General features: G+C 32.6%; 1 protein-coding gene across 5 annotated transcripts in view; it reads right to left on the minus strand.

Annotated features, from left to right (window-relative positions):
• The window catches only part of IFT74 (intraflagellar transport 74), a 229,399-nt gene that overhangs the window by 35,375 nt on the left and 166,895 nt on the right, over nucleotides 1-27,129 (minus strand). For 3 of the 5 annotated variants that reach the window (XM_031943358.1, XM_031943353.1, XM_031943347.1), the window contains exons 14-16: nucleotides 23,470-23,523; nucleotides 9,893-9,990; nucleotides 1,077-1,203 (exon numbers count right to left, since the gene is read on the minus strand). In XM_031943358.1, coding sequence (XP_031799218.1) covers nucleotides 1,077-1,203; nucleotides 9,893-9,990; nucleotides 23,470-23,523 — 279 coding nt within the window. Of the gene's footprint in view, nucleotides 1-1,076; nucleotides 1,204-6,299; nucleotides 6,441-9,892; nucleotides 9,991-23,469; nucleotides 23,524-27,129 lie in introns of those variants that run through there. The other 2 variants (XM_031943367.1, XM_031943364.1) reach the window with 2 other exon arrangements.

The following is a 27,129-nucleotide window of genomic DNA, read 5'->3' on the forward strand; positions in this document are numbered from 1 at the left end:
CAGAAGTAAAGTAGAAAAGTTAACAGGGATGGGAAATAAGAAATATACACAAAGAATGATCAAGAGTAGAATTTATTAGAAAAAAAAAAGTAGAGAAAGTAGAGGTAGTAATAAGTTGACTTTAGATAAAATCAAACAAAAAAATTTCAGTCAAGAGAGAAATCTACATTATTGTCAGTCACATTCATATTGTTTTATGTGTATATGCATATATGTGTGTGTGTGTGTGTGTGTGTGTGTGTGTGTGTGTGTGTATGTGTATACATACTTAACTAAAGTCTCTGTGGAAGAGTGGGGAATAAAGAGGAAAAAAGAATAAAATAAAAAGTGCATAGAAAAGAACAAAAGAAAATCTCTAAGGAAGCAAAAAAAAACCCCAAAAACAACCCATGAACAGTTATGAATACAATGTTCTATTATTGTATAAACTTTCTTGAGATGGAAATTTATTGTTATTTATTTTGAATCCTTTCTTCTGGGTACATGATGATGTCTTTGGTTTCTGTTTTTTTTTTTTTTTTTTTTTTCCCCTCTATCTTTATTTTTCTATTTTGTTTTTTTTCTTATAAAGGAAATTTTAAAAAAGAGTTTTAAAAAAAGATAAAGGTAAATCCAGTTTCAGGGGTCATGAATACCAAAGCTAAGTCTTCATAAATGGTACAAAATAATTTCACCAAGAAGTTCACTGAAATTCTACCATGTCAAAAAAAGGCAGTTAGTCATTTCTTTTTTTTTTTTTTTTTGCCCACAGTCACACAGCTAGGAAATGTTTGGTCTGAGACCAAATTTGAACTCAGGTCCTACTGACTTTAGGGCTGGTGCTCTATCTACTGCGCCATCTAGCTGCCCCAGTTTGGCATTTCTAATACAGAAAGATGCATCATTAGTCAAGCACTTCTAAAGTGGGAATAAAATAATGTTTTCTATTAATAAATTCCTATGTAAAAAGGCAATACAACACAGTGGACAGAGAATTTAGTTTGCAGCCAGGAAGATCCTAGAGTCATCTTACCTTGGACACATCAGTTAGGAGAGAGAATATGAAAATCAGTTGTTTATTTGTGTTTTTTTTTTACCTGAAGTTAAATTTCTGGCAGTACTTTGTGATTTCTGCATTTCAGTGGATTTGAAATTGAGGTCTTCTTGCATCATCTTCAGTTCTTGATTAGTGATAGAAGATATTTGTTTCATATGATTTATATTCTAAAAGAAAATAATGGGAAAATTAACCTGAATTGTCTCTTATAAGTACTCTTTACTTTTATAAGTAACTTAAAATACTTTTAAAGACCATTTTGATCAGATTTTCTTTTTTAAAAGAATGAGCAAGTTTTTAGTAAATAAGATACATATTCTATTACTGGTTCTTCTACTTACTGAATAAACTAAAGGAAGACAGCCAGAGTTGCCCAAATTATTAAAAAAAACCAAAACCCACAAAACTATATTAAAAAAAAAACCTGGAATAGATAATCTCAAAAGTTCCTTTCAACTCTTAGATTCTATTATACTATGATAGAAGTATCAAAATATTTCAATAAAGTTTTAATTTAAAAAAGATTGCTTTTCTTTTCCTATTTTTCTTTCTTTGTTTTACTTTTATGATCATGTTTATTTGAAGGGGCTACATACTAAAGAGCAGAAACAAAGAATAAAATTCAATTAATCTATTTGAAGAGTTTAATTTAAGATTTTTTCATCAATTTCTGTAAATTGATTGGTAATGTCCTTAGGAAAGAATGCATATAATATATCTTTTGTACTCTCATAATTCCTAGCATAGAACTAGTTCAATTAATATTTCTTGAATGATTAGGGTATGCTTTAGAGTAAAGAATAAGAATGTGAGAGAAATAAAAGGAAAGGTGACTATTGGTCACAGGGATTCTGTCACATGTTTAATATATTGAGATATAATAATGGGGTTTATTTTTGGTACATTTTCAGGTATGGGCATTTTGGTGAATGGTTGAAGTAGAATGGATATGGGAGTCATACTACTTTGAAGGTTCAAAGAATTATGATGGGTAGGTATAAGAAGTGGCATCTTCATAATTTCTGGAACTTCCAGATTCCTATGATTTTTATCATCTTATCAGCAGTCACACCTTGCCAAAACTAAGCCAGGAATACTCCAACCATCTGCCTCTTCTATTCCTTGAGCTAAAGGAAATCACAGTAGCATATTTAACAGAACTTATTATAATTTTATGTTATTCATTTTTAACTTGACCTTTACTGCAAAAATGCTAACTTTTTGTTCTTGGTTGGTCCCCTTATTTCCTAAAAAAGTTTTTCTAAAACTTTTTTCTTTAAATCTTCCATACCTTTTTTCATTCTCTTCCCTTCTCAAAATGAGGATATCACCTCTTTACTGAGAAAATTAATTCAAATATGAGTTCTTTCTCTTCATCTCAAGACCCTTAGATATCATCCCCTCTCTCTCCTCCTTGCCAAAGCCGACTCATTTAAATTTGCTTATGATCTCTCATTCACTCCCATCTTCTACAAATTACAATCTCAGTCACCTCCCCTCTTATCCCTTAATCTTCAATCTCTTCCTTAACTATTAATTCTATCCCTAAAAACATGCCCATTTCCTCCCATTCTTAATTTTTTTCCCCATTAAACTCTACTGAACACTCAAGCTATCATCCTATGTGTCTTCTTCTTGAGAGTTAAACTCCTAGAAAAAGCTGTTTGCACACTGCTTCTACTTCTCTTTTCATTTATTCCTCAATTGTTTGCAATCTGATTTGTAACTTTATCAGTGACTGAAATGCTTTCCCCAAAATAACTTTTAATGGCCAAAATGGAATTTTTTTCTTTTCAGATTTCAAATGTATCTGCTGCATTTAACACTGTTTACTATCCTCTCCTCATCTGCTAATGTCATCCTTCTCAAATTACCTTATATTTAATAACTTTATATAATTTATTTTTAAATATTTATTCTGTAAGTCCTTGTTGTCTCTCCTAATGACAAACAGAAGCTCCTTGAGAGGATTGTTTTATTCATTGCATTTGTATTTTCAACATCTAATATAGTATTTCATTCATTCCAAGAGCTTAATAAAAACTTGTTGAAGGATTGATCTTTATTCTACTTCAGCCACCGATCAGGCTGTCATACTTTAGTACTCAATATTTTCTAAAATTACTATTTCAAGATCTTGAAACCAAGATTTCATTCTTTGACTAAAATCATCTATCCTTTCATTTCTTTCTACTTTTTTTACATGCTTCCTGATTTCACTGTGAACTTTACCTACTCTGTTCAGGCTTAATTTCCTTTTATAACTAATCTTTACCCAGTGATGTGCCATTTTAACGATAATTTTTCTCTATCCTCTGGCCTCTATGATTTTCTTATGTTTTTTCTCCCCCTCCCATGCCTGAGGCAATTGGGGTTAAGTGACTTGCCCAGGGTCACATAGCCAGGAAGTGTTAAGTGTCTGAGACCACATTTGAACTCGGGTCCTCCTGACTTCAGGGCTGATGCTCTATCCACTGTGCCACCTAGCAGCCCCATTTTCTTGTATTTCCATTTAACCTTTTAACTTCACCATTCTATTTAACCAATTCTCACATGTCAGGATCAATATTACCAAGTTATGGACAATTAATATTATAATAATATATTCCCTTTTAGCTCTTATTTCCACACAAGTGTGTGACAACTAATTTAAAAAATCTATTGCATTAGACTTTCCCTATACTTCCTCTTAAAGACCTGTTGCTCTTCCTATATGCTATTTCATCTATCCTTGTTTATTTACCTACCTACTCATCTTCAACTGTGAAATTGCTTAAGCCTCCTTCAAAGTTCAATAGAAGAGTCAATCTCTACTTGAGACCATTCTTAATCCTCCTGAACAAAATGACCTTCAATTTGCTTTATAGCTATTTTGAATTTCTATCTATATCTGACATGTCTTCCTTAATATAAACTTCTTGAGTTTTCTTTTTATATATTTATGTCCCAATGCCTGGGCAAGGTGCTTGGTGCATAACAGATACTTAATAAATACTTGATTACACATTTAGTTCTAGTCCTACATTTCTAAATTTCTGCTAAGCATTTCTATCTGGATATTAAAAAAAAAGATCTCATTTTCCTCCAAATATGCTTGCCCTCAAAACGTCTAGTCATATCTCAGATTATTCAATTCAGTCAACATTTAAAAGAACATACAGAGAATAGAGCAACCTTAGACACCATTACAGTACATACATAGAATAGAGCACTCTTAAGACACTATTACAGGGAAACAGAAATCATAGATGTGTCATTCCCAGGACCCTTATGATTTACAAGTTAAAACTATCAAACAGAGAAAATTAAAACCAATATTATATAAAGTAAAAAAAAGAAGAAAAGAGTATCTGTAGAAACTCTTTCTATGATAGAAATATGGTCCTAATACCTGAACCAATTAATTTTCTAATAGAGAAAGAAATTATAGGTCACTTTCTGTAATGAAAACTGACAAAAAAATAAAATAAAATGTTAACCAAGAAGTTAAACATATTAAAGATATGATATTTTCTGACTAGATTTGACTCACACCAGAAAATGCAAGATTGGTTCATAACAGGGAAAATTAGAAATATAATAGAAATTATTAATGACAAAAATAAAGGCACGATTATATACAGAGATTCAGAAAAAGCTTCTGACAAAATTCACTTTGTTTAAAAAATACTCTAGAAACACAGGAATCCATGAACTTTCTTTAATATGGTAAATAGTATGTTTAAAATTGAGCGCCAACATTTATATGTAATAGAGAGAGGTTAGCATTCTCATCAATTAGATTAGAGGTAAAGCTGGGATATCTATTATCACCACTATTAGGTGACAGAGTTATGGAATTACATAATAGGCATTACACAAGATGAAGAAATAATAAAAAAAGAGGAAACAAAACTATTTGCTTTTTGCAGATGAAATGATAATCTATGTAGAAAACTCAAAAGAGTCAACTAAAATTTAACTGAACAACTCCAGTCCAATTACAAGTTAAAAAATAAGTGCACATAAATTGTCATCACATCTGTATATATCAACAAAACTTAGCAGGAAGACATAGAAAGATGAAAGTCCATTTAAAATAAATATAGATATGTATAATATATTTGGGTATTTACCTCCTAAGACAAACACATACCTAATTAAAAATACTCAGGAACAGAAATAAATCACTAGAGAAATATTAATGTTTATGGGTAAACTATATCCAGGTAATAAAAATCACAACATTACCTAATTTACTTATTTGGTGCCATACCAATCAAAATTCCAAAGGATTAGTTTATAGAGATAGAAAAAAAATTAATTAAATTTATCTGAAGAAACAAAAAAGCCAAGTATCTCAAGGGAAATAATATTTTTTTAAGTGAGAAGGGAACTTGAGAGTACCAGGTCTTAAGTCATACTATAAGATAATAATTATTAAAATGATTTGATACTGTTTTAAAAATAGATAAGACAATCAGTAGAAAAGATTAGGTATGTAATATATAGAAAAATAAGAACTATTTCCAAACTGACAAATGTTTTTGGCAGTTTTCAAAAGGAAAAAGTCCAAGCTATTACATATCATAAGAAAAAATTTTCCAAATCATTATTTATTAAAGAAACACAAAGTTTAGGAAGTCTGAGGTGACAGATTGACAAAGAGTTTTGACCAAAAAAATAGAAAATGACAGTTTTTAGAGAAACCACAGGAAAACAAATACTGCTAGTGTAGTTGTAAAGCATGTTAAGCTGTAAAATCACTCTGGAAAGCAATCTGAAATGATGTCTAAAAAGTCGATAGAGCATCATCCCTGAAGTCAGGATGACCCGAGTTCAAATCTAGTCTGAGACATTAAACAACACTTCCTAGCTGTGTTACCTTGGGCAAGTCACTCAACCCCAACTGCCTCAGATAAAAAAAAAGTCACTAAATTCTACCACAACTAAACCTATTCCTCAAAGAAAGAGGAAAAGGACCAACATATACAAAAATATTTAAGGCAGCACTTTTAGAAAAATTGTAAAGGATGAGAATGCTTAGAAATTAGAAAATGATCTAAAAATAATGGTATATGAATAATAAAAGAATATTATTGCTTTATAGAAATGATGAAAGGGATTGTTTCCAAAAATCCTAGGGAACTTATATAAACTAATACAAAATAAAGTGTGCTGATCCAAGAAAACAATAGTAACAACATTATAAAGAAAAGCAACTCTGAAAAACTTAAAACATTCGGATGCAATGATCAATCATAATTCTAGAGGACTGAAACTAAAACATGCTACTTAACTTTCTTGATAAGACTTGATGAGCGCATGATCCAGAATGAGACATATATTTTCAGATTTAATCAATGTGGGAATTTGTTTTCCTTCACAATGTTTACCCATTACAAGGGGTTTGTTTTCTTCTACTCTATAATTTGAGAGAAAGAAATGAATAATGATATAGTAACCTCCCATCCCCCCAAAAGAAAAAGAAAATAAAGTCATTGATGCATGTTCTAATTCATAAAAGAGAACAGAAGGAAGGCCAGCAAGAATCAGAGAAGTAGGACTGCTATGAAAGTTATATGTTAAGCTTATTTCATAGTTTAAAAAGCTATGCATACAAGAGATTTGCAGTTTCATTTACAATCCGCTTCTTATTAGATGGATGTGCTACTTTATTTGGTGTTTAAGTTTAGAATTGAAAAATAAGTGTAAAAACCTAGAAAATAAAGATAAGACATTGTCCTTGTCTTCCTAGTTTACATTTTAGTAGGGAAATATGATCCATGTGCAGAAAATTTTAAAACAAAATAATATATGATAAAGTGGCAAGGTTTTTGTCTTGGAAGGTAGGAAGACTAATTGAAAAACTTAAGAGGCAAGGGATGTGAGAGGAAAAAAAGGCTATTTTAGAGGTAAGGAAATTGGGGGCAGGGGAGATGAGATAACACTAAGACTTAAAAGATGAGAGACTCAGAGGTGCCACTGATAAGAATACTGAAGTTATAAGGAAGAGCAAATTTTTGAGAAAAATAAAGTTGGCAATAGATCTGTCCAGCTGATGTTTTGGCAACACTCTGATTAGGAAGTTATAGCCTGTGAAAGTCTGGAGATACACGTCTGAAATTCAGAAGAGAAGTCTTGAAACAAAAAGCTAAAACCATATCTTTCAAAATCATCTGCATATAGAAGAGAAAATGAGATTTTTCAAAGGGTAGAGAGAATGGTAGAAGACACAAGATTCAAAGACAGAATTTTAATTGATTATATTTTAAAGAATAACATTGGATTTGGAATCAGAAGAAGTGGGTGCAAATTCCATTATGTGGGATTTACTTTCTCATATAAATTTACATAAATCATTTCCTTTCTCTAGGCTGGACTAGATGATTTCAAAAGTTCTTCTGAGCTCTAACAAAGTGATTAAGTGAAGATCCACTAAGGAAACAAGGAAGAAACACAGTTGACTAAAATTTGGATTGAATCAAGAGAGAACCAAGGAATGAGAGAATTTGTATAAAGACAGGTAAATAGTTATGGAAAATGAAGTCTCAAAAAAAGCTACTGGATTTGGTTATTAGGAGATGACTAGTGACCCTGATGAGAGAAGTTTCAGGAGAATGCTGGGAGCAGGTCAAATTTCAATGGCTTGAGAAGACAATGGGTCACATTTAATTAAGATCATACTACTTGCCTTTTCAATGGGTGAGGGAGAGGAGTTATGGAAAAGAATTTAGAATTAAAATTTTTTTAAAGAATCCTAAAAATAAATAATAAATTTTAAAAAAGAAGAGAGTGGGTGATAAATAAAAATGCCAGCTATAAACGGTAAATAGAAGATAGGAGGCAATTACATGTAGTTTAAAATAATCTAGGAAAGTATTTTAAACAGTCTCAGGACTCAGAGAGACCTAATTATTCCTGTGTAAAGATGGGAAAAAAAGATTTGACACATCTTTCTTTTTTATTCATTCATTTATTTATTTATTTTTAATTTTTATGACACTTTTTATTTTCAAAACGTATGCATGGATAATTAATTTGACAACATTGGCCCTTGCATAGCCTGACACATCTTTCAAAAAAGGAAGGAGATAATTGTTGGAGCATGATTCTGGGAATAATGGGATCACATGTACAGATAGCAGTATTACCTTTATTGAAGAGTAAGAATACTATTTTTGTAGGACTGAAGGTGAGTAGAAAGGAGCAAGTGATACCTCTAAGAAGTTTTGCTAACAACAGGATAGAAATTAAGGTGACCATGTAATTTCAATTTTCTCAGTGAAGAGGTCAAGTTATGAACTGTAATTGTGGAAGGCAGTAATACAGCTAGAAACTTGAAAAAAAGGGAAAATATTCAGGAAAGTCTTGTATGAAATGAAGTACAGCATGGGTAAAACAGAATATATCTAGTGAGCAGTATTAAGATCATAGCTGTCTCCTGAACAAATTTAGAGGACAGAATTAGCTTGATTTAATTATCTTTTCTAGGGATATTCAATAGCTGCAAACAAATTAGATGGTAAGAGTAACTAAGAGGTGAGAATTAACAGGTGTGAAAAGGAAAGAACTTGGAGAGAGTGAGAGATCATAAGGGTCAAACTTAGGTATGAAGATAACTGAGAAAATAGATAAGGAGATATGGACTGGGAGAACAAGAATAGAGTAAGGGAGTGGAATTCATGACAAACAGAGTTCATGTTACTAAGAATGGGAGAAGTCAAAGAACAAGGGTATTGTGATAATAAAGTTGAATATCAAAGTTTATGATCTTGAAGATGGTACAATTCCATGATTCAGAAAGGTCTAAGTGTGAATATACTGATACATGACTGAATCATGATGAAAAGTGTTCTCCTCTAAATTCCAGTCAAATTGGACCACTCTTTCCTGTTTTCATCTTGGCTTCTTCTGTCTCACTTGCTTTTCCCATGCCTAAAATAGACTGCTTCTCTTCAATTGACACCTGTTAAAATTCTTCCTTTCCATCAAAGTCCAATTCTGTTTCCAACTCCTCTTGGATCCCCTAAGTTAGAAATCTCTCCTCTTGTGTTCCAGACCTTTCTTTTACATGCACTGCATTTTGCTTTGCCATCAGAGATGTGCCCATCTCAATCCTATTAGATTATAAGTTGCTTGAGGATAAAAAGCATATTTTAAAATAATAATTAACATTTATATAGTGCTTACAATGTTACTGGCCCTTTACAATTATTTCATTAATCTCACAACAATCCTGCACGGTAGATGCTATTCTCATCAGATGAGGAAACTTAGGCAAATGAAAGAACAAACCATCTATCCAGGGTCACAAAAATGGTTAGCATCTGAGGTCAAATTTAAATTCATAATATCCTGATTCCAGGCCCAAAACTATAGTTACACAATAATTTAGTGCCATGTAGCTTCCCATATAGCTTATGTTATATTTGTCTCTCCCAGGCCTAAAAGAAAATCTGTCACACACTTCAGTATTTCAGCAACTTGTGATTCAAATTCTGAGTAGTCTCTCCATTGATACATAACAACTTTCTTCATGCCTCAGAAAATAGCATGAGTTGCTGTAGCTTTATATATAATATAGACATTTAACAAATTTGCTGAACTAAATTTTAATAAGGGCTCTGAATTGACATCATATATGCATATTGTTTATGGCTTTATAATTATATGGGCTAATTTCTCTGCACTGCTTACCCCAACTTCAACAAATAGTTTCCTGGGGAGAAATAATTAATGGAACATGCAAGGAGATCTTATGGAAGCTGTGCAGGCAACATAGGATGATAGTATGGTCACTCTATTTGAGGAATATATTTGATGAGATATCATCGCCTACGGCTAGTGAGAAAAACAAAAGCACTCAGTACTTACTCTGCTACAGTGTTCCAATAGTGCAACAATGTTGGATTCTATCTGTGACTTCCGTTCTAATTCTTGATTCTTCATTTCTTCGAATGTCTCAATAAAGTCTATCAAAACACAAGAGAAACTATTGTTGATATAGTAACAGCATACAAAGGTAGTGATATGATTCTTAGCAGCATATATTTAGAAATTAGATGCTAGTAAGTTTTAAAGTCCCAACATCAGTTTGAAAACCTTCACCATATATTTTCTCTATTTATTCCTAGACCACAAAGGAATGCTTGAGAAAAGTAATGACATCATGCTGATGAGATCTCCTCCAAACTCATTCTATTTCTAACTTTATGAATTTCTTATTGTTGCACAATAACCCTATTCTCCACATAGCTACTTAAACAAACTTTTCCCAATCTATACACTCCTCCGTAATTAATGCTGTCATTACAAATTAACTAAACCTGCTAATCTTAAAAATGGATGGTGTTGGTGTTCTTTTTCCAAAACACAGCCAGGTGATAAAAGAGTTCAGATCTTTTACTGTGTCCTTCAATATAGCCCGGTTAGCTCAGAGGCTTATCTCTCTGCTTGGTTCCAAGAATTCTTGCAGCTTTGTTCTTGGCTTCTGCCTCTGCTTTCTTCAGCCTCCAGCCAGCACCAAGTTGGAAGATTCAATGAATCTCTTGCCTTGAAGATAGGGTTTGTGGGCTTCCTCCCAGAGTGCTCCTCTCCGATTCCAGTCAATGTTCCCAAGAAAACTCTCTTCAGCTCTAAGAGCTTCCTGTATATATATGATCTCCCAAAGAGAAACTCCTCCTTCTGGAGAGAGAGGGATTCTGGGTTATCTCCCAGAGTGCTCTCTGGCCCTAAGAGAGGTGTGAATTTGGATATCTCATACTAAGCCATACTAATCCCTGAAATCTCCCAAACGTGTGAACTCCATTGAGTACTTAGATACTTATGAGCTCTCTAAAGGTGTGAACACAAGCATCATTTCTATCAGTTGTACTTAGTACCTTGTTTCAAGTTCTGGCCCAAAATATCTCCTTCTAAGATCAAATCAATCATATTGAACCATGCCAAATTAGATAATTTTTATCTCTATCAACTCTAATAGCTTAACACTATGTAAAGATTCCAACATCTCCCCTTTTCTTTTGATTTAGAACATAGGCAATCATGACCTCCCTGACTTCTTAAGGCAGTGAGAACTTCAAAAAGGTGATCACACCTTCCCTGATATCTCAGGGAGATGAAAATACCAAAGGAAATAGAAAATCAAATCAGATTAGGGGGTTTCTAAAGGGGCTCACTTGAAACAGGTATGAAACAAGGTGTACATAAATCCACCAATATGGGAGGCATTATACATAGTTACATAAGCACATAGCAATATAACACAGGCTAGTAGTAATGTAACAAACAATATGAATTAACATGAGAATTTATACATTTACACGTCCATTAGTTCATGTGCCACGAATCCAATGATTCCTGTAAGCTTTGAGGTAAACAATTTTTCATAACATGAATCAACATACAACATTATACATGTCCATAAGTCCTAAAAATAGTCCAAAAGGAACCCATTGTCCATTAGTTCATGTGCCAGGAATTCAATAATTCTTGTAAGCTTTGAAATAAACAATTTTTCATAACATCAATCAACATACAGAATTATACGTCTCCATAAGTCATAAAAATAGTCCAAAGAAATCCATTGTCCATTAGTTCATATGCCAGGAATCTAATAATTCCTGTAAGCTCTGAAGTACTGCAATAGTCTCATCAATAATTTTTCATCTCAAGAAATCCAATCATCCCTGCTGAAACAGTCTCCTCTTGTGTTAATACTGCCCTGTTTGATTAAAAGGCCTGTATTCTCCCCAACTATAATCCTGATTGCTTTTTTGTTGGTTGATGACATCAGAGTCCTGAATTTCTAAAGACTCTCTAGGTGTAACCTCAGCTGCTATCATGCCCCACCTGTCTTTTGATTGATACTTAGGAGCTGGGCCCTGCCCCTCATTTCTCTGGGTCAATCTACATTCAGAGGCCCAGTGAAAGCCTCAGTTGCATTTTGGACATGGGGTTTTGGGTTTTCTCTCACCCTGTCCTCTCACTCTATCTCCATATCTACAATGAGCTTTCAAATGTCCAACTTTTCCACACTGAAAACATCGACGAATTTCTCTAGAAGTCCCTTGCCAAGAGGGACCCTGTCTCTCCCTGTTCATCATAGTTTGGGTATAATAAGCATTTGTGTCCATTGTGGCAGAGCATCTTATGATCTCCTCTAACGGAGCATCTTTGTCTAGTCCCCATATAATTCTTTTGCAAATCTCATTGGCATTTTCCTTAGCCAGATGTCTCGTCATTATTTCTGTAGCAGCATTATCTCCAATGGTTCTGATTACAGCTGTTTGCAAATGTCCCACAAAATCTGCAAAAGGTTCATTGGGACCTTGCTCTATTTTTGTGAAAGCTTCCCCTCGATCTTTTTGTCCTGGGAAGAACACCAAGCTTTTATTGCAGCCTTAGAAATTTGCTCATACACTGGTATGGGATAATAAATCTGTTCTGAATTCTCTCTGTACTGACCTTCACCAGCTAGTTGGTCAAAAGTGATTTGTCCAATAGTTCCTGTTTGCCTATTGCATTGGGCTTGAATCCTACACATAATTCATTAAACTCCGAAAGCCACAACAAAATTTGTCCCGGTTCTAAGCATGTTCTCGCTATAGATTTCCAATCATTTGGGGTTAAGATTTCATAAGACAAATTATCTAGCAACATCTTCACATAAGATGATGTAGCCCCATAAAGAGTGCAACCCTTTTTAAAATATTTAATTTTTTCCAAATTAAAAGGAGTATATCTTCTCTCTTTTTGACCTGAAGGGTCAATCACAGGATATGCATGTATAAAATCAGATATATCTTCTCCTTCATTTTTTGCCTTAATTAATGCTTCTTCTAATCTTGTCATATTCTGCTTCACAGGAGAAGCTGACTGTGTTTCTGCCTCTTTCCCTTTCTCTTCTTCTTCCACCCATGAGGGGGGAGGGTCATGAGATGAGGAATGATCTAATTCCTCCTGCTGTGAAGTATCACACTCAGAATTGTATTTAACTCCATTCTTATCTGAATTTTTCTGCTTATCATCTAGTTTAGTTGGCACTTTCTTCTTTTTCATTTTAACACTTAAATAACTTCTTATAGCCAGTTGTATTAAATATATCTTTAGAAATTGAGTTAGGGCCATTTTTATTACAGAACTGACAAAGATCCTCTCCTACTAAGTTCCATTCATCTAGATCCAATTCTTTCTCTAGAGAGAAACAAGAACACATGTTCTTAACAGTTTGTAAAAGTTCAGTGACCTGTTCCAAAATTATAATCAAACCTTGGCTTTCCAAAACTTGGACAATGCTCTCTAAACATTTTCCTTGTACAGAAACAGAAGGCTGTTTTCTAAACATCTTTCCCATCTTAGCTAAAATTCCACTTTAATTCTTTTAACAAAATTTCTTTGTTGTACTCACTCTAATTTCTGGGTTGAGGAGACTTTTCCACTCGATCAGGGTCACAGGCTTTTCCACTGAAATCAGCATCAGAGGCTTTTCTACTGAAATCAGGATCGGAGCTTTTCCAGTGAAATCAGGATCAGAGGCTTTTCCACTGAAATCACTAAAGGGCCTGTCAGCCCCACGTTGGGCGCCAAAATGTTGGTGTTCTTTTTCCAAAACACAGCCAGATGATAAAAGAGTTCAGATCTTTTATTGGGTCCTTCAATATATCCCGGTTAGCTCAGAGGCCTATCTCTCTGCTCGGTTCCAAGAGATCTTGCAGTTTTGTCCTTGGCTTCTGCCTCTGCTTTCTTCAGCCTCCAGCCAGCACCAAGTTGGAAGATGCAATGAATCTCTTGCCTTGAAGATAGGGCTTGTGGGCTTCTTCCCAGAGTGCTCCTCTCCGATTCCAGTCAATGTTCCCAAGAAAACTCTCTTCAGCTCTAAGAGCTTCCGGTATATATATATGATCTGCTCTCTGGCCCTAAGGGAGGTGTGAATTCGGTTATCTCATTCTAAGCCATACCAATCCCTGAAATCTCCCAAACGTGTGAACTTAGTTCACATACATGAGTACATAAGTACTCATACTTAGATACTTATGAGCTCTCTAAAGGTGTGAACATAAGCATTGTTTCTATCAGTTGTACTTAGTACCTTGTTTCAAGTTCTGGCCCAAAATATCTCCTTCTAAGATTAAATTAATCATATTGAACTATGCCAAATTAGATAATTATTGTCTCTATCAACTCTAATGGCTTAACACTTTGTAACGATTCCAACAGGATGGCACATTGATTTCAAATATTCCTTCCACCCCTAACCTCCCATGAGACCTTGACCTATTATCATCCTCTCTTTCTCTTGCGCTTGCATTCTGTTTCCTTCTCCTCTGCTTATAAATACACTAAGGACTAAGCTTTCCTATATAGTCCTTCTGTTAAATAGCTAAATTATCAAACTAACATCTCATGTATTTTCTTTTCTTGCAAAATTTTTCAACTTTTTCTAGAACATCTTTCAAACTGCTATCAAGCAGCTTAGAAAATGTTTATCAGTGTTTTTTATATCATTTGAAGTTGCTAGTCAGCATATTTTTGGACAGTTATCCATGGTCATGTGTCACAAAATCTTATAATATTTTAACATTTGGGTGGAATGTTTTGAAATCTATAAACAGACACAGCAGGATCTCCTGCAATGTAGCTTTTAGTTCTGTGAATGAAAAAATCTGCAATGAGAAAATCATTTGTGAAAGATGTCTCCTCCTATCATAGTTTTTATCAAAGATGTTCCTGATAAATATACAGAACATTAACAAAAACATTTTTTATAGAGATGAGAAAGCAGGAATAGAGATCAGCAATTAATGTCTCATTTTTTTTTTCTTTGATAAAAGTAGTTGATAAGGTCTCTTCTGTTCTTTTGAAGTCTTGCTTCCTTTGAAATATCTTGAAATGATTTTTGAGTGTCTTTAAAACAGTGTTACTTTATCACGGATCTCTTCAGTATCTGGCAAGATACAGCAACTGTCCAGGCTTCAAGTTTTTAAGTAGTACTGTCATTCCCTCATGACATATCTCACCTGAGATAGGAGGGGCCAAATGTCATGGTTATGCTATAATCACGAATATAAATAGATCATTATAGAAATGTGAAAAGATCTATCCAATTCTTAGATATTCGGCTTAAAAAAAAAAAGACAGCTTTTTAATTTTGAGAATTCATGCAATTCTACATATTACTGACAAATTCCATCAGCAAGAGATAGAAGAGAAATTCTATTTAAAATAACTTGTAGACAAAATAAAATACTTGAGGGTCTACCTGCCAAAACAAACCCAAGAATTATATGAACACAATTACAAAACACTTCTCACACAAATAAAGTCCAATGTAAACAACTGGAAAAATATCAGTTATTCATGGTTGGGCCGAACTAATATAATAAAAATGACAATTCTGCCTAAATTGGTCTACTTATTCAGTGCCATATCAATTAAACTGCTAAATCATCATTTTACAGAACTAGAAAAAATAATAAAATTCATCTGGAAGAACAAAAGGTCAAGAATATCAAGGAAAAGATGATTGTTAAGAATCATGCCTAAGTACGAAGGGGCAGGTCGATTCTCTGAAAGCCCCCACAACTGTGAATCATAATACACTTGAAGGAATTGCAACTCAGCTTTTATTGACAGTTGTTGCTTTTGAATTGGGAATGAAATAAACTGGAGGCTAAAGTGACGAGGAGAGAAGTCAGAGAATGCAACTGCCTCTCGATCTCCTTGAATTGTTACCATTCTCTCACATGAAGGGATCTATTCTGCAGGTCAGAACTAGATTCCCCAGCAGCCACTAGTAGGTGACTCCCATAATACCCAGCAGCCACTATTCAGTTGTTCCCATAATAGATGTTTCCAGATAGCTGTACCAAACCTAAAACTATATTATAAAGCAGCAGTCATCAAAACCATTTGGTACTGGCTAAGAAAGAGTGATGGATCAGTGGACCACATAACACAATAATCAAAGGCTACAACAATCTAGTATATGATAAACCCTAAAACTATAGCTTCTGGAATAAGAACTCAGTATTTGACAAAAATTGATAGGAAAACTGGAAAATAATGTATCAGAAACTTGGCACAAAGAAGAACTAGAGAATATTACGAAAGGTAAAATGGACAACTTTGATTACATTAAATTAAAAAGGTTTTGCACAAACAAAATCAATAGAAACATGATTAAAAGGTTAAGTAAAAAATGGGGAAAAAAATCTTTACAGCCAGTGTCTCTGATAAAGGTCTCATTTCTAAAATATAGAAAGAACTGTGTCAAATTTATAAGAATACAAGTCATTTCCCAATTGATAAATGGTCAAAGGATATGAACAGATAATTTGCAGATGATGAAATTAAAACCATCTATAGTTATATGGAAAAAAGTTCTAAATCACGAGAAATACAAATTAAACCAACTCTGAGATACCACTTCACACCTCTCAAATTGGCTAACATGACAGGAAAAAAATAATGAATCAATGTTGGAGATGAGGGAAAATTAGGGCACTAATGTATTGTTGGACAGTAATGCATTGTTGGTGGAATTGTGAAATGATCCAACCATTTTAGAGAACAATCTGGAACTATGCCCAAAGGGCTATAAAACTGAAATGAATTATAAAATTATAAAATCCTTTGATCTAGCAGTGTAATTATTGGGTCTGTATCCCAAGGAAATTATAAAGGAGAGAAAAGGACCCACATGTGCAACAATGTTTGTAGCAGAAAAAGATCGGATGCCCATCAATTGGGGAATGGCTGAACAAATGGTGGTATATAAAGGTAATGGAATATTATTTTTCTATAAAAATGATGAACAAACTGATTTTAGAAAGGCCTGGAAAGATTTACATGAATTGATATTGAGCAAAACAAGCAGAATTAGGAATATATTGTACACAATAACGACAAGAATGTGCAATGATCAATTATGAAAAATTTGGTTCTTCTCAATATTCTGTGATTCAAAGCAATCCCAATAGATTTTGGACAGAAAATGCCAACTGTATTCAGAAAAAGAACTAAGAGCTCTACTCCCTTAACTTAGCATCAGTTCATGTAAGTCTTTCCAGGCTTTTCTGAAATCAGCCTGTTTATCATTTCTTGTAGAACAATAATATTCCATAACATTCATATACTTATTCATTCTCCAGCTGATGGGCATTCACTCAGTTTCCAGTTCCTTGCCACTACAAAAAGGACTGCTACAAACATTTTTGCACATGTAGGTCTCCTTTGCTGTTTTTTATAATCTTTTTGGGATATAAACCCAGTAGAGACAGTGAATCAAAGGATATGTAAAGTTACTAACCCTTTGGGCATAGTTTCAAATTGTTCTCCAGAATGGGTGGATTAATTCATAACTCCACCAATAATGTATTAGTGTAGCAGTTTTCCCACATTCTCTCCAACATTTATCATTACCTTTTCCTGTCATCTTAGCCAATCTGAGAGGTGTGATGTGGTACTCCAGAATTGGCTTAATTTTCATATCTCTAATCAATAGTGACTTTAAGTATCTTTTCCCATTTGACTAGAAATAATTTCTTTTTCTCAAAATAATTTCTTCATATCCTTTGATCATTTATCAATTAGGGAATGGCTTCTATTCTGATAATTTGAGTCAATTCTCTATATATTTTAGAAATGAGGCCTTTATCAGAGACATTGGATATACATTTTTTTTCCAGTTTTCTACTCTCCTAATCTTGGCTGCATTAGTTTTGTTAATACAGAACATTTTTAATTTATCATAATCAAAATTATTCACTCTGCATTTCATAATGAGCTCTAGTTCTTTTTTGGCTACAAATTCCTTCCTTCTCCACAGACCTGAGAGATAGACAATCTTTTGTTCTCCTAAATTGCTTATACTACCACTCTTCATGTCCAAATCATGAACCCATTTTGAGCTTATTTTGGCATAGGGTATTAGGCATTGGCCAATGTATGGTGTCTGTAATGCTATTTTTCAGTTTTCTCAACAATTTTTGTCAAATAGTAAGTTCTTATCCCAGAAGCTGTTGTATTTGGTTTATCAAACACTAGATTACTATAATCATTGACTATTTTGTCTTGTGAACCTAACCTATTTGCTACTCTAATTCTTAGCTAATACCAAATGATTTTGATGAATTCTGCTTTATAATATAGTTTTAGGTCTGGTATGGCTAGGTCATCTTCATTTGCATTTTTTTCATCAATTCCCTTGAAATTCTGACACTTTGTTATTCCAGATAAATTTTGTTATTTTTTTTCTCTGGCTCTATCAAATAATTTTTTGGCAGTTTGACTGGTATGATATTAGAAATTGATAAGAGATAGGAGATAGCCAATGGATCCGTCCAGTGTTAGGCTTGACTACCTATCTATCGGAACCATTATATGACATTTTAAGAGGAGACAGTGCTTTAAACTCACCATGTCAGCTTACAAAAAAAGCTCAAGAGGCTTTGAGAGAAGTTGAACTGGCTTTATCCAATGTGGTTGAAAGGGTCACTCAAAAACCCTTGGAAATATTGGTTTTTGCTACACAAGAGACACCCACAGCAGTCCTTCATCAAGGATATAGTGTGATAGAGTGGGTGAACTTACATGAACTGATGATAAATTAAGGGAGTAGAGCCAAGAGAACTGTTGTACACAGCAATAATAAAATTTTGTGATAGAGCCATTTGTATCCAGATAGAGGGCTATAGAAGCTCACAGATAGTATTTTCACCTGTTTTTATTGTTGTTGTTGTTTGCTTCTTTTTAAAATTTCTTCCTTTTTGATTGATTTTTCTTGTAAAGCATAATGTGGAAATATGTTTAGAAGAATTGTGCGTCTTTAACCTGTGTTAGATTGCTTGTTGTCTAGGGGTGGGGAAAGTGGGCAGGGAAGAAGAAAAACTTGGAACACAAGATCATTTGCAAAGGTGAGTTTTCAAAACTATGTTTGCAAAATTCTTTTTAAAATTTATTTTTAACACAAATTGCTTTATGAATCATGTTGGGAGAGAAAAATCAGAACAAAAGGAAAAAAACATGGGAGAGATTTAAAAAAAAACACAGAATAAGTGAACATAGCATATGTTGATTTACATTAAGTAATGTGTAAAGGTTTACATTAAGTTCTAGGGAGAATTTTTATTTTATTAGTTAAGCCTACTCATGAGCACTTGATACTCTTCTGATTGTTTAAATCTAATATTATTTGTGTGAAAAAGTATTTTGTAATTAGGTTTAAATAGTTCCTGGCTTTGTGTTGGGGTAGATTCCCAAATATTTTATATTATCATCTATAGTTATTTTAAATGGAATTTTCATTCTATTTCTTGCTGCTGGATCTTGTTGGTAACAGAGACACATACTAATGATATATATGGGTTTATTTTATATCCTACATCTTTACTGAAGTTATTGTTTCTAAATTTTTTTAATTGATTCTCTAAATATACCATCATATCAAATGCAGAGAGTGATAATTTTTTCATTTCTTACTCGAATTTCTTCAATTTCTTTTTCTTTTCTTATTGCTAAAGCCATCAATTCTAGTATAATATTGAATATTGAATAGTAGTGATACTGGGCAATCTTATTTCATCCCTAATCTTACTGGGAATGCTGGATTATTAATATACCCTGATTATTTGTGGATTGTCACTCCAAAATCTGTTCAAAGGCTTGATCTAGTATTGATACTTAAAATCACTATTGATTAAGAGAAATTAAAATAAAGCCAACTTGATATACCAGTACATCTCTCAGATTGGCTAAGATGACAGGAAAAGATAACGATAAATGTTGGAGGGGAAGTGGGAAAACTGGAACACTAATACATTGTTGGTGGAATTATGAACTAATCCACCCGTTCTGGAGAGCAATTTGGAGCTATGCCCAAAGGGTTATAAACTTTATGTACTCTTTGATTCACTGTTTCTACTAGGTTTGTATCCCATAAAGATTATAAAAAAGCACTCAGGCATACTCTCTGCCACTTTGGCTTTACTCCCAATTCTTAGATATTTTAAAGTTTTTTTGACTCCTTTCTATAAATACTCTCAAGATTATAAAGCTTTAGTTTTGGGCCAAGTTTTCGGAGATTCATTTTTTTCTCAACTTTCTTTTGCTGTACTGAGATTTAAAGTTAACAATTTTCTGTTGTTTACCTCTGCAATGTGTACACATGAACTTGTATGCTGAACTTTTTTTTTCCTTGGCTACCATGTTTCTCCACTGAGAAAGAGATCAAGAGCTTTCTGGGTAGTGTAGTTTCTTGGCATTTGTCTGCTTTACGCCCTTTTCCCTCCCATTTCTTATTTTTTAGAGTCAATAGTTTTTTTTAGACAGATTGGCTGAACTGTTGTTCATCACATATATTATCTGATATAAATCCTTTCTTCCTGGTATTAATTTTAACCTTCCTCTATCCAGATGAGGACCTGATTATTTACATATATACATAATTGATTTCAAAATTGATCCTAAATTGATTACCCTGTCTACAATTCTTTTTTTGGTTAAGATATAGTATACTTAATTTTTGTTATATTTTCCAGTGACTTATCTATCATCTTATAAATTATTTTCCTAAATGTTTAATTTGAAGTTTTTGGGTAGGATAAGAGTTGTTGGTCTCTTTGATTCTTAATCCTGTGCTCTATTTCTCACTAAAGTCTTTTGACTGAAATCATCTATACACATATCAAGGTATATAAAACAGATTTAATCTGAAGGGCATAGGCAAATTTTTATAGAAATTCTCCATTATTTCGTTACAAGTATCTTCTTAGTAGTCTTTTTATAGACTCATATGAACATTGCAAGGAGAGATAACCAAGTGTTCCAAGACAATGTTTTTTCTTGCTTTTTAAGACAGAATTAAACCATCATCACCACTGTCTATCTTCCTGGGGCAAGCTGTGAATTGTATTTCCAAATATAACAATAAGGCTGTAGTTCAATTCTTTTGGTCATGGTTCAATTTCTTCAAATTGTAGATTTCTGAATAAAGACCAATCATCAGGTGTGCCAAAAAGTGCATTAGTGTTTGCAGACAGTTTAAGAATAGTATGGTTCTTATAAAACTCAACTTTTTTTGCTGCCATTTTGTCACTAATATAAACAAAAATAGGAATCATGCAGGATTAAGGGTTTTTCTATGTTTTTCTGGATAAACCCCCAAGAAGGAAGATGAAAGCCGCCACTCACTTCCTGACAGAGAGGTGATACAGAAACAAACTACATTTTTGTACAGGGCTAATGTAAAAATTTGTTTTGCTGGATTATGAAGACATACAGGGGTAAATATATCAGGGTTAAATGAATTAACTGCAGAGTCTGAAGTCAAGAAGACTTGAGCTCAAATCCAACCTCAGATACTTACTACCTATGAGTGACTGGCGAGGCTAGTCACTCAACCTTTGTTTGTTTCAGTTTCACCATCTATAAAATGGAGATAATAATGGCTCCTACCTCCTAAGATTATTGTGAAGATCAAATGAAAGAATCATTGTAAAATGCTTAGCACAGTTCCTAGCACATAGTAAATTCTATATAAACTTTAACTATTATTATAATAGAGATTTATTTCTTGAGTTTAAAAAAATTCTTTGTGGTGAAAGTAGTGGGAGAGATATTAATTTTTAAAATGTTTATAAATTTAAAAAATGAGAAGAATCAAACTGAAATTTTAAAAAATTTAATGAAGTTTCCTTGGGTTTCCAAAGGCCATAAATATTCTTTATTTACTAGCCAAATTTCAGGTGTTGTTTCTTCATAATTAGTTAGGTTATTCTTGATAGGAGCAGCAAGGTGGTGTAGTAGATAAGCATGCTAATCTAGGAGTCGGGATGATCTGAATTTAAATGTGCTCTCAGACATTTTACTGATATGTGCCCATAAGCAAATCACTTTGCCTCAATTTCCTCATCTATAAAACAATCTAGAGAAGGAAATGGCAAGCCACTTAAATATCTTTACAAAGAAAACCTCAAATAGGGTCATGAGGAATCCAACATGACTGAACAACTCCTGATAAAGTTGTAGAAAGTTCTAATTCTGAACTGATCAGTCAGTTTTATCTTGAAGAAGCAGCTGATGGTCTCAGGTACCCAAAAAGCCTCTCTGAGTCTTAATACTTCTTTGTCCCAACTATGACATGACAAGATAATAAGAATGTAAAATAGTTCCTTAAAGTAAGGATGGCTGTACCTTCTTTGATATTCTTTTCCTTCTACAAGCTATAAAAAAAAAAAAAAAATTGGGCCGGGGGAGGGGGGAGGGGGAGGGAGGTGTTCCCAAGGTAATTGGGGTTAAGTGACTTGCCCAGAGTCACACCTCTAATAAGTGTTAAGTATCTAAGTCTGAATTTGAATTCAGGTCCTCCTGACTCCATGCTCTGCGCCATCTAGTTGCCCCTACAAGATACAATTTAAAAAAAAAAAACAATAACAACAACAAAACAAACAAAAAAACACTTTTCTATCTATCTGAATATATAAAATTTTTTGCATGTAATTTAATCCTTGGGAAAATTTTCTAAATTTAAGTCACTGGTCTTTTTTCCCTACAATTGTTATAAATGGCTTGTTTAAAAATTGTTATGAACTTTTATCTTTTGCAATCTTTGGACTGAAAATACAACATGTAACTGAGCCTGTTTTTAAAGTCTTTCCAACTTGATAACAACCACCACTGAAATTCGTATAGCATTTTAAGTTTTGTTTTACATTTACCAGCCCTCACAATAACTTTGTGATTAAAGTCTCTTACTTGCTACTATTTCCATTTTAAAGATGAGGAAACTGAGACTTAGAGCGTTTATGATTTGCCCATGGTTGTATGACCAGAGTTTATTTTCTAGTGTCACTTCCATGCCATAAGGAGGCAATAAAATAGTACTTTTTTTTTTTAGGATCTAAATTTGTATAACAATTTTTTTTATACACATCTTGCCTCTGTGAGTTCTTCAAGAATAAAGATTATATCTCATTTAAATCTGTATCTCTTTCCTTCCTACAGTGCTTTGTATAGAGTATGAATTAAGCTGAGTAGCAACTTGCTATAATGATGAGGATGATAACTATTATTTATATAGTCTAGTATATGTGGTATATACTATAGTATATAGTCTAGTCACTATGCCAAGCACTTAGCAAATATTTCATTTGATTTTTACAACAATAAGGAAATTGAGGCAAATGGTTGTTATGTGAATTGTCCATTGTCACACAGTTAGTAAGCTAAGGCCAGATTTGAACACATCATGTATATATTTATATGACTGCAGACCCAGTATTCTATCCATTACTTCACTTAGCTGTTCCATAATAAAAGGATCATTAAAAAAAAAAAAAAAAACACCAAAAGCTAGATTTATAAAAAAGAAAAAAAAAAAAAAACAATCTAAAGATGCTGTATATATCTAAAGATGTGTGTGCGTATTTCCATAATCTGATGATAGAACTTACTATCCATGTTTTCCTCTCTCTTCTTCAGCTCTTTGTATTTTTGATTCATTTCACCTATAAGAGAAACAATTCTGTAATTTAACAAATGATGGATAAGAGTAATCTTAAGTCTAAATGTATTAAGACTTCTCCATATATTTGTTTCCAATTGCCAACAATTATGTGAAATTTTTACATTATTTTACCTACTTTTATTTATTAATGTAATTATAACAATATTCTATTAAATTATCAATATTGTAGTAAGTGCTAAATTAGAGTATTTAATATCAATATTATAAATATGAAAATATGTCTTATCTTGCACATCTAATTTTTGGTTACAGCATATTTTATTTACCCAACTAAGCAATACATTAGAAACTTTTATGTCTTTTAAATTGAGGCAGTTAGACTTATTTTACAGTCATTAACAAGCTAGAACAAAATAATTCTATTTATAAACATCAATGAAATAATTTAAACTAATATAAAAAACAGGCTGACATTTAACATGTAAATATTAATTAGCTGAATTGAATACTGTAGAAATAATTGGCATACCACAAAAATTAGGGACAATGTAATTAAGACTTTGACATTCACTGAATGAATGAAAAGAAAAGGTGGCCCTTGTTACTTTAAATCAGAGATACAGAGTCCATTTTAACTATTTAAAAGCCCAACCATAAACTACTATTGTCTCTCAATAGTATGAGAATCTGTTTTTTAAAATCACTTAGATTCTTTAAGATGTCAGAGGAAAAAAAATCATTTTTATATAAAGTGTAGGGTGCTGAAGATAGGAAAAAAATAACTTTCTTCAATATTTCATTAGAATATATTTTACAATATCATTCAGGAAATGTATTCAAGAGGAAAAAATTGCACATTCCAGTTCTGTTAAGTCATTTGATTTTCACTGAAATAGAAAAAGTGTGAAGCCTGTGGGCGTCTAGCTTTAGAAAAAGCATGGAGCCTGTGGGCTTTAAGCTTTAAGTCAGGTAACAAATTTTGTTTAAAGTAACAAGATTGTGTATTTTATTCTTTCATAACAGAAAGATATAAATTATACAGGTATCCAGAACATCCTCTGCCAAGAAGTACAACAGCATGCTATTATCAGTGGAAAGAACAGATATTTTAGTAACTACTTTGTACATCTTGTTTTCTGTTGGCTAATTTCCAAGTTTGTTTTATGATTGGATTTTCAAAAAGTTGGCACCATCTTGTGGATCACTGTGTTATGGAAAGCTGACTTATTTTTGCTGAATGACTACAAACAATTATTTTATAATTTCCAGGAATAATTAAAAATCAGAAGGTCTGTTAACATTTACTTAATATAAATGACTATTGGTCTTCATTTGAACTACATATAGTTCAGTTTGCAGTTAAACAAAAACTCTTAAAACTTAATTTCATGAGTAATAAAGAACATAAAATCTAAATGAGGGTAAACAATGAACAATAAAGTCTGGCTTTGTGTGGCAATCAGTTCCTGAGATAGGAGTAAGAAGATTTAGCTATATAAATAAGACAAATCATTAAGTTTACAATAAAGAAGAATAGAAAAAAAAATCCATATTCTCTTCTATAGGATTAATGAAGAAATTTTTCCCACTTGCTTTTTATGCTCTGGCATAGAGCACAATTCAAATAACTAATACACAACACCCAAAAAACAACAACATAGGTTTCTCATTATATATCAGCTTATGAGTTTTGAGCACCAAAATGAACTGCATGGAGAAAAAGTACCTTATGATATACATACATACACACATGCACATATAAAAACATGTATACATATACATATTTACTCATCATAAAGCTGGTGGAAACTGCATCATGTCAAAAAATTATGAGTGGTGATGAGGATACTTTATAAATACTTTAAAATAGAAGAAAAGGAAAATTATGGAAATACACAAGAGATAAGTCATATTTATTTTATATTTATCTTTATTTATTATCTATTAATTATCAATAATTGGATCTGCATAAGTACATTTTAATTACATAAAAGAGCCACAACTGATGTAATCAGTACAATGCTGAAATTGTGAATCAAGAAAGACCTAGATTAAAAACCTGCCTTAGTTTCCTTATCTATAAAATGGGGAGGTTAAACCAAATGGACTTTAAAATCTTTCCAGTTCTAATTCTATGATCCTTGATCCTGTATCCTAGAGAGAAAGCTAACAGACACTTTGGCATGGAAATATAAGCAAAAATGTATTTTACAAATTTGGTAATCATTTGTGCCTGCTGTAAATTTTTCATGTGCACACATTTATTATTTTAAGTATTTATAAGTATATATATAATATATGATAATATAAATTATATTATATATATGTATATATATTATATATAAGCATATATATGTTTCTCTTTTGTAGATGGTTTTATGAAGAAACAATATTAACTAGAATGCTTAAGACTTTGTCTTTATAAAAATAAATGTACATTACAAATTGAAAAATATAAATCCTCATTATATAACCGAAAAGCATTTTAGGTTTGGTGTATGGTAGAAAATCTCAAATGTTGATCAGTAGGATTTTTTTTAATAATAGTTTTTTATTTTCAAAATATATGCAAAGATAGTTTTCAACATTCACTCTTACAAAACCTAGTTCCAAATTTTTCTCCTTTTCTTCCCTCACTGCCCTCCCCCGCAGAAAGCAAGTAATCCACTATATGTTAAATATGTACAATTCTTCTATACATATTTCCACATTTATCATGCTGGACAAGAAAAATCATATCAAAAAGGAAAAAAACAAAAAGAAAACAAAATGCAAGCAAATAACAAAAAAGGTGAAAAAAAGTATGTCCACATGCAGATGCCTCTCTCCGTCACAAGTTTATTGGAATTGGCCTGAATCACTTCATTTTTTTCCCTAAAGCTTTTTATTTTTAAAACATATGCACAGATAATTTGACAATATTGACCCTTGCATGGCCTTATGTTTCAGATTTTCTCCTCCTTCCCCCCACGTTCTCCCCTAAATGATAAGCAATTCAATATCAGTTAAACATGTTAAATATATGTTAAATCCAATATGTATAAACATATTTATATAATTCTCTTGCTGCACAAGAGAAATCAAATAAAAAAAAAGTAAATGACTAAGAAAACAAAATATAAGTGAACAACAACAATATTTTAGAACAATAATATTTTATAACATTCATATATCATAACTTATTCAGTCTTCTCCAATTGGTAGGGTTAGGGTTAACTTAAGTTTCCAGTTCCTTGCCACTACAAAAGGGATGCTACAAACATTTTTGTACATGTGGGTCTTTTTCTTTTTTTAATGATCATTTGGGATACAGACCCAGTAGAGACACTGCTGAATTCAAAGGGTATGCACAATTTGATAGCCCTTTAGGCATAGTTCCAAATTGTTCTACAGAATGGTTGGATCAGTTCACAACTCCACTAACTACTGGTGTCCCAGTTTTCCCACATCCCCTCCAACATTTATCATTATCTTTTCTTGTCATATTTGCCAATTTGAGAAGTGTGTATTGGTACCTACATCAGAGTTGTATTTTTTCATTTCTGTGATTAACAGTGATTTAGAGCATTTTTTCATATGACTAGAAATGTTTTTAACTTCTTCGTCCGAAAACTGTTTGTTCATGTCCTTTGGAGAATAGCATGTA

The sequence above is a fragment of the Sarcophilus harrisii genome, chromosome 1 (genome assembly GCF_902635505.1).
Source record: "Sarcophilus harrisii chromosome 1, mSarHar1.11, whole genome shotgun sequence".
Taxonomy (NCBI): Eukaryota; Metazoa; Chordata; class Mammalia; order Dasyuromorphia; family Dasyuridae; genus Sarcophilus; species Sarcophilus harrisii.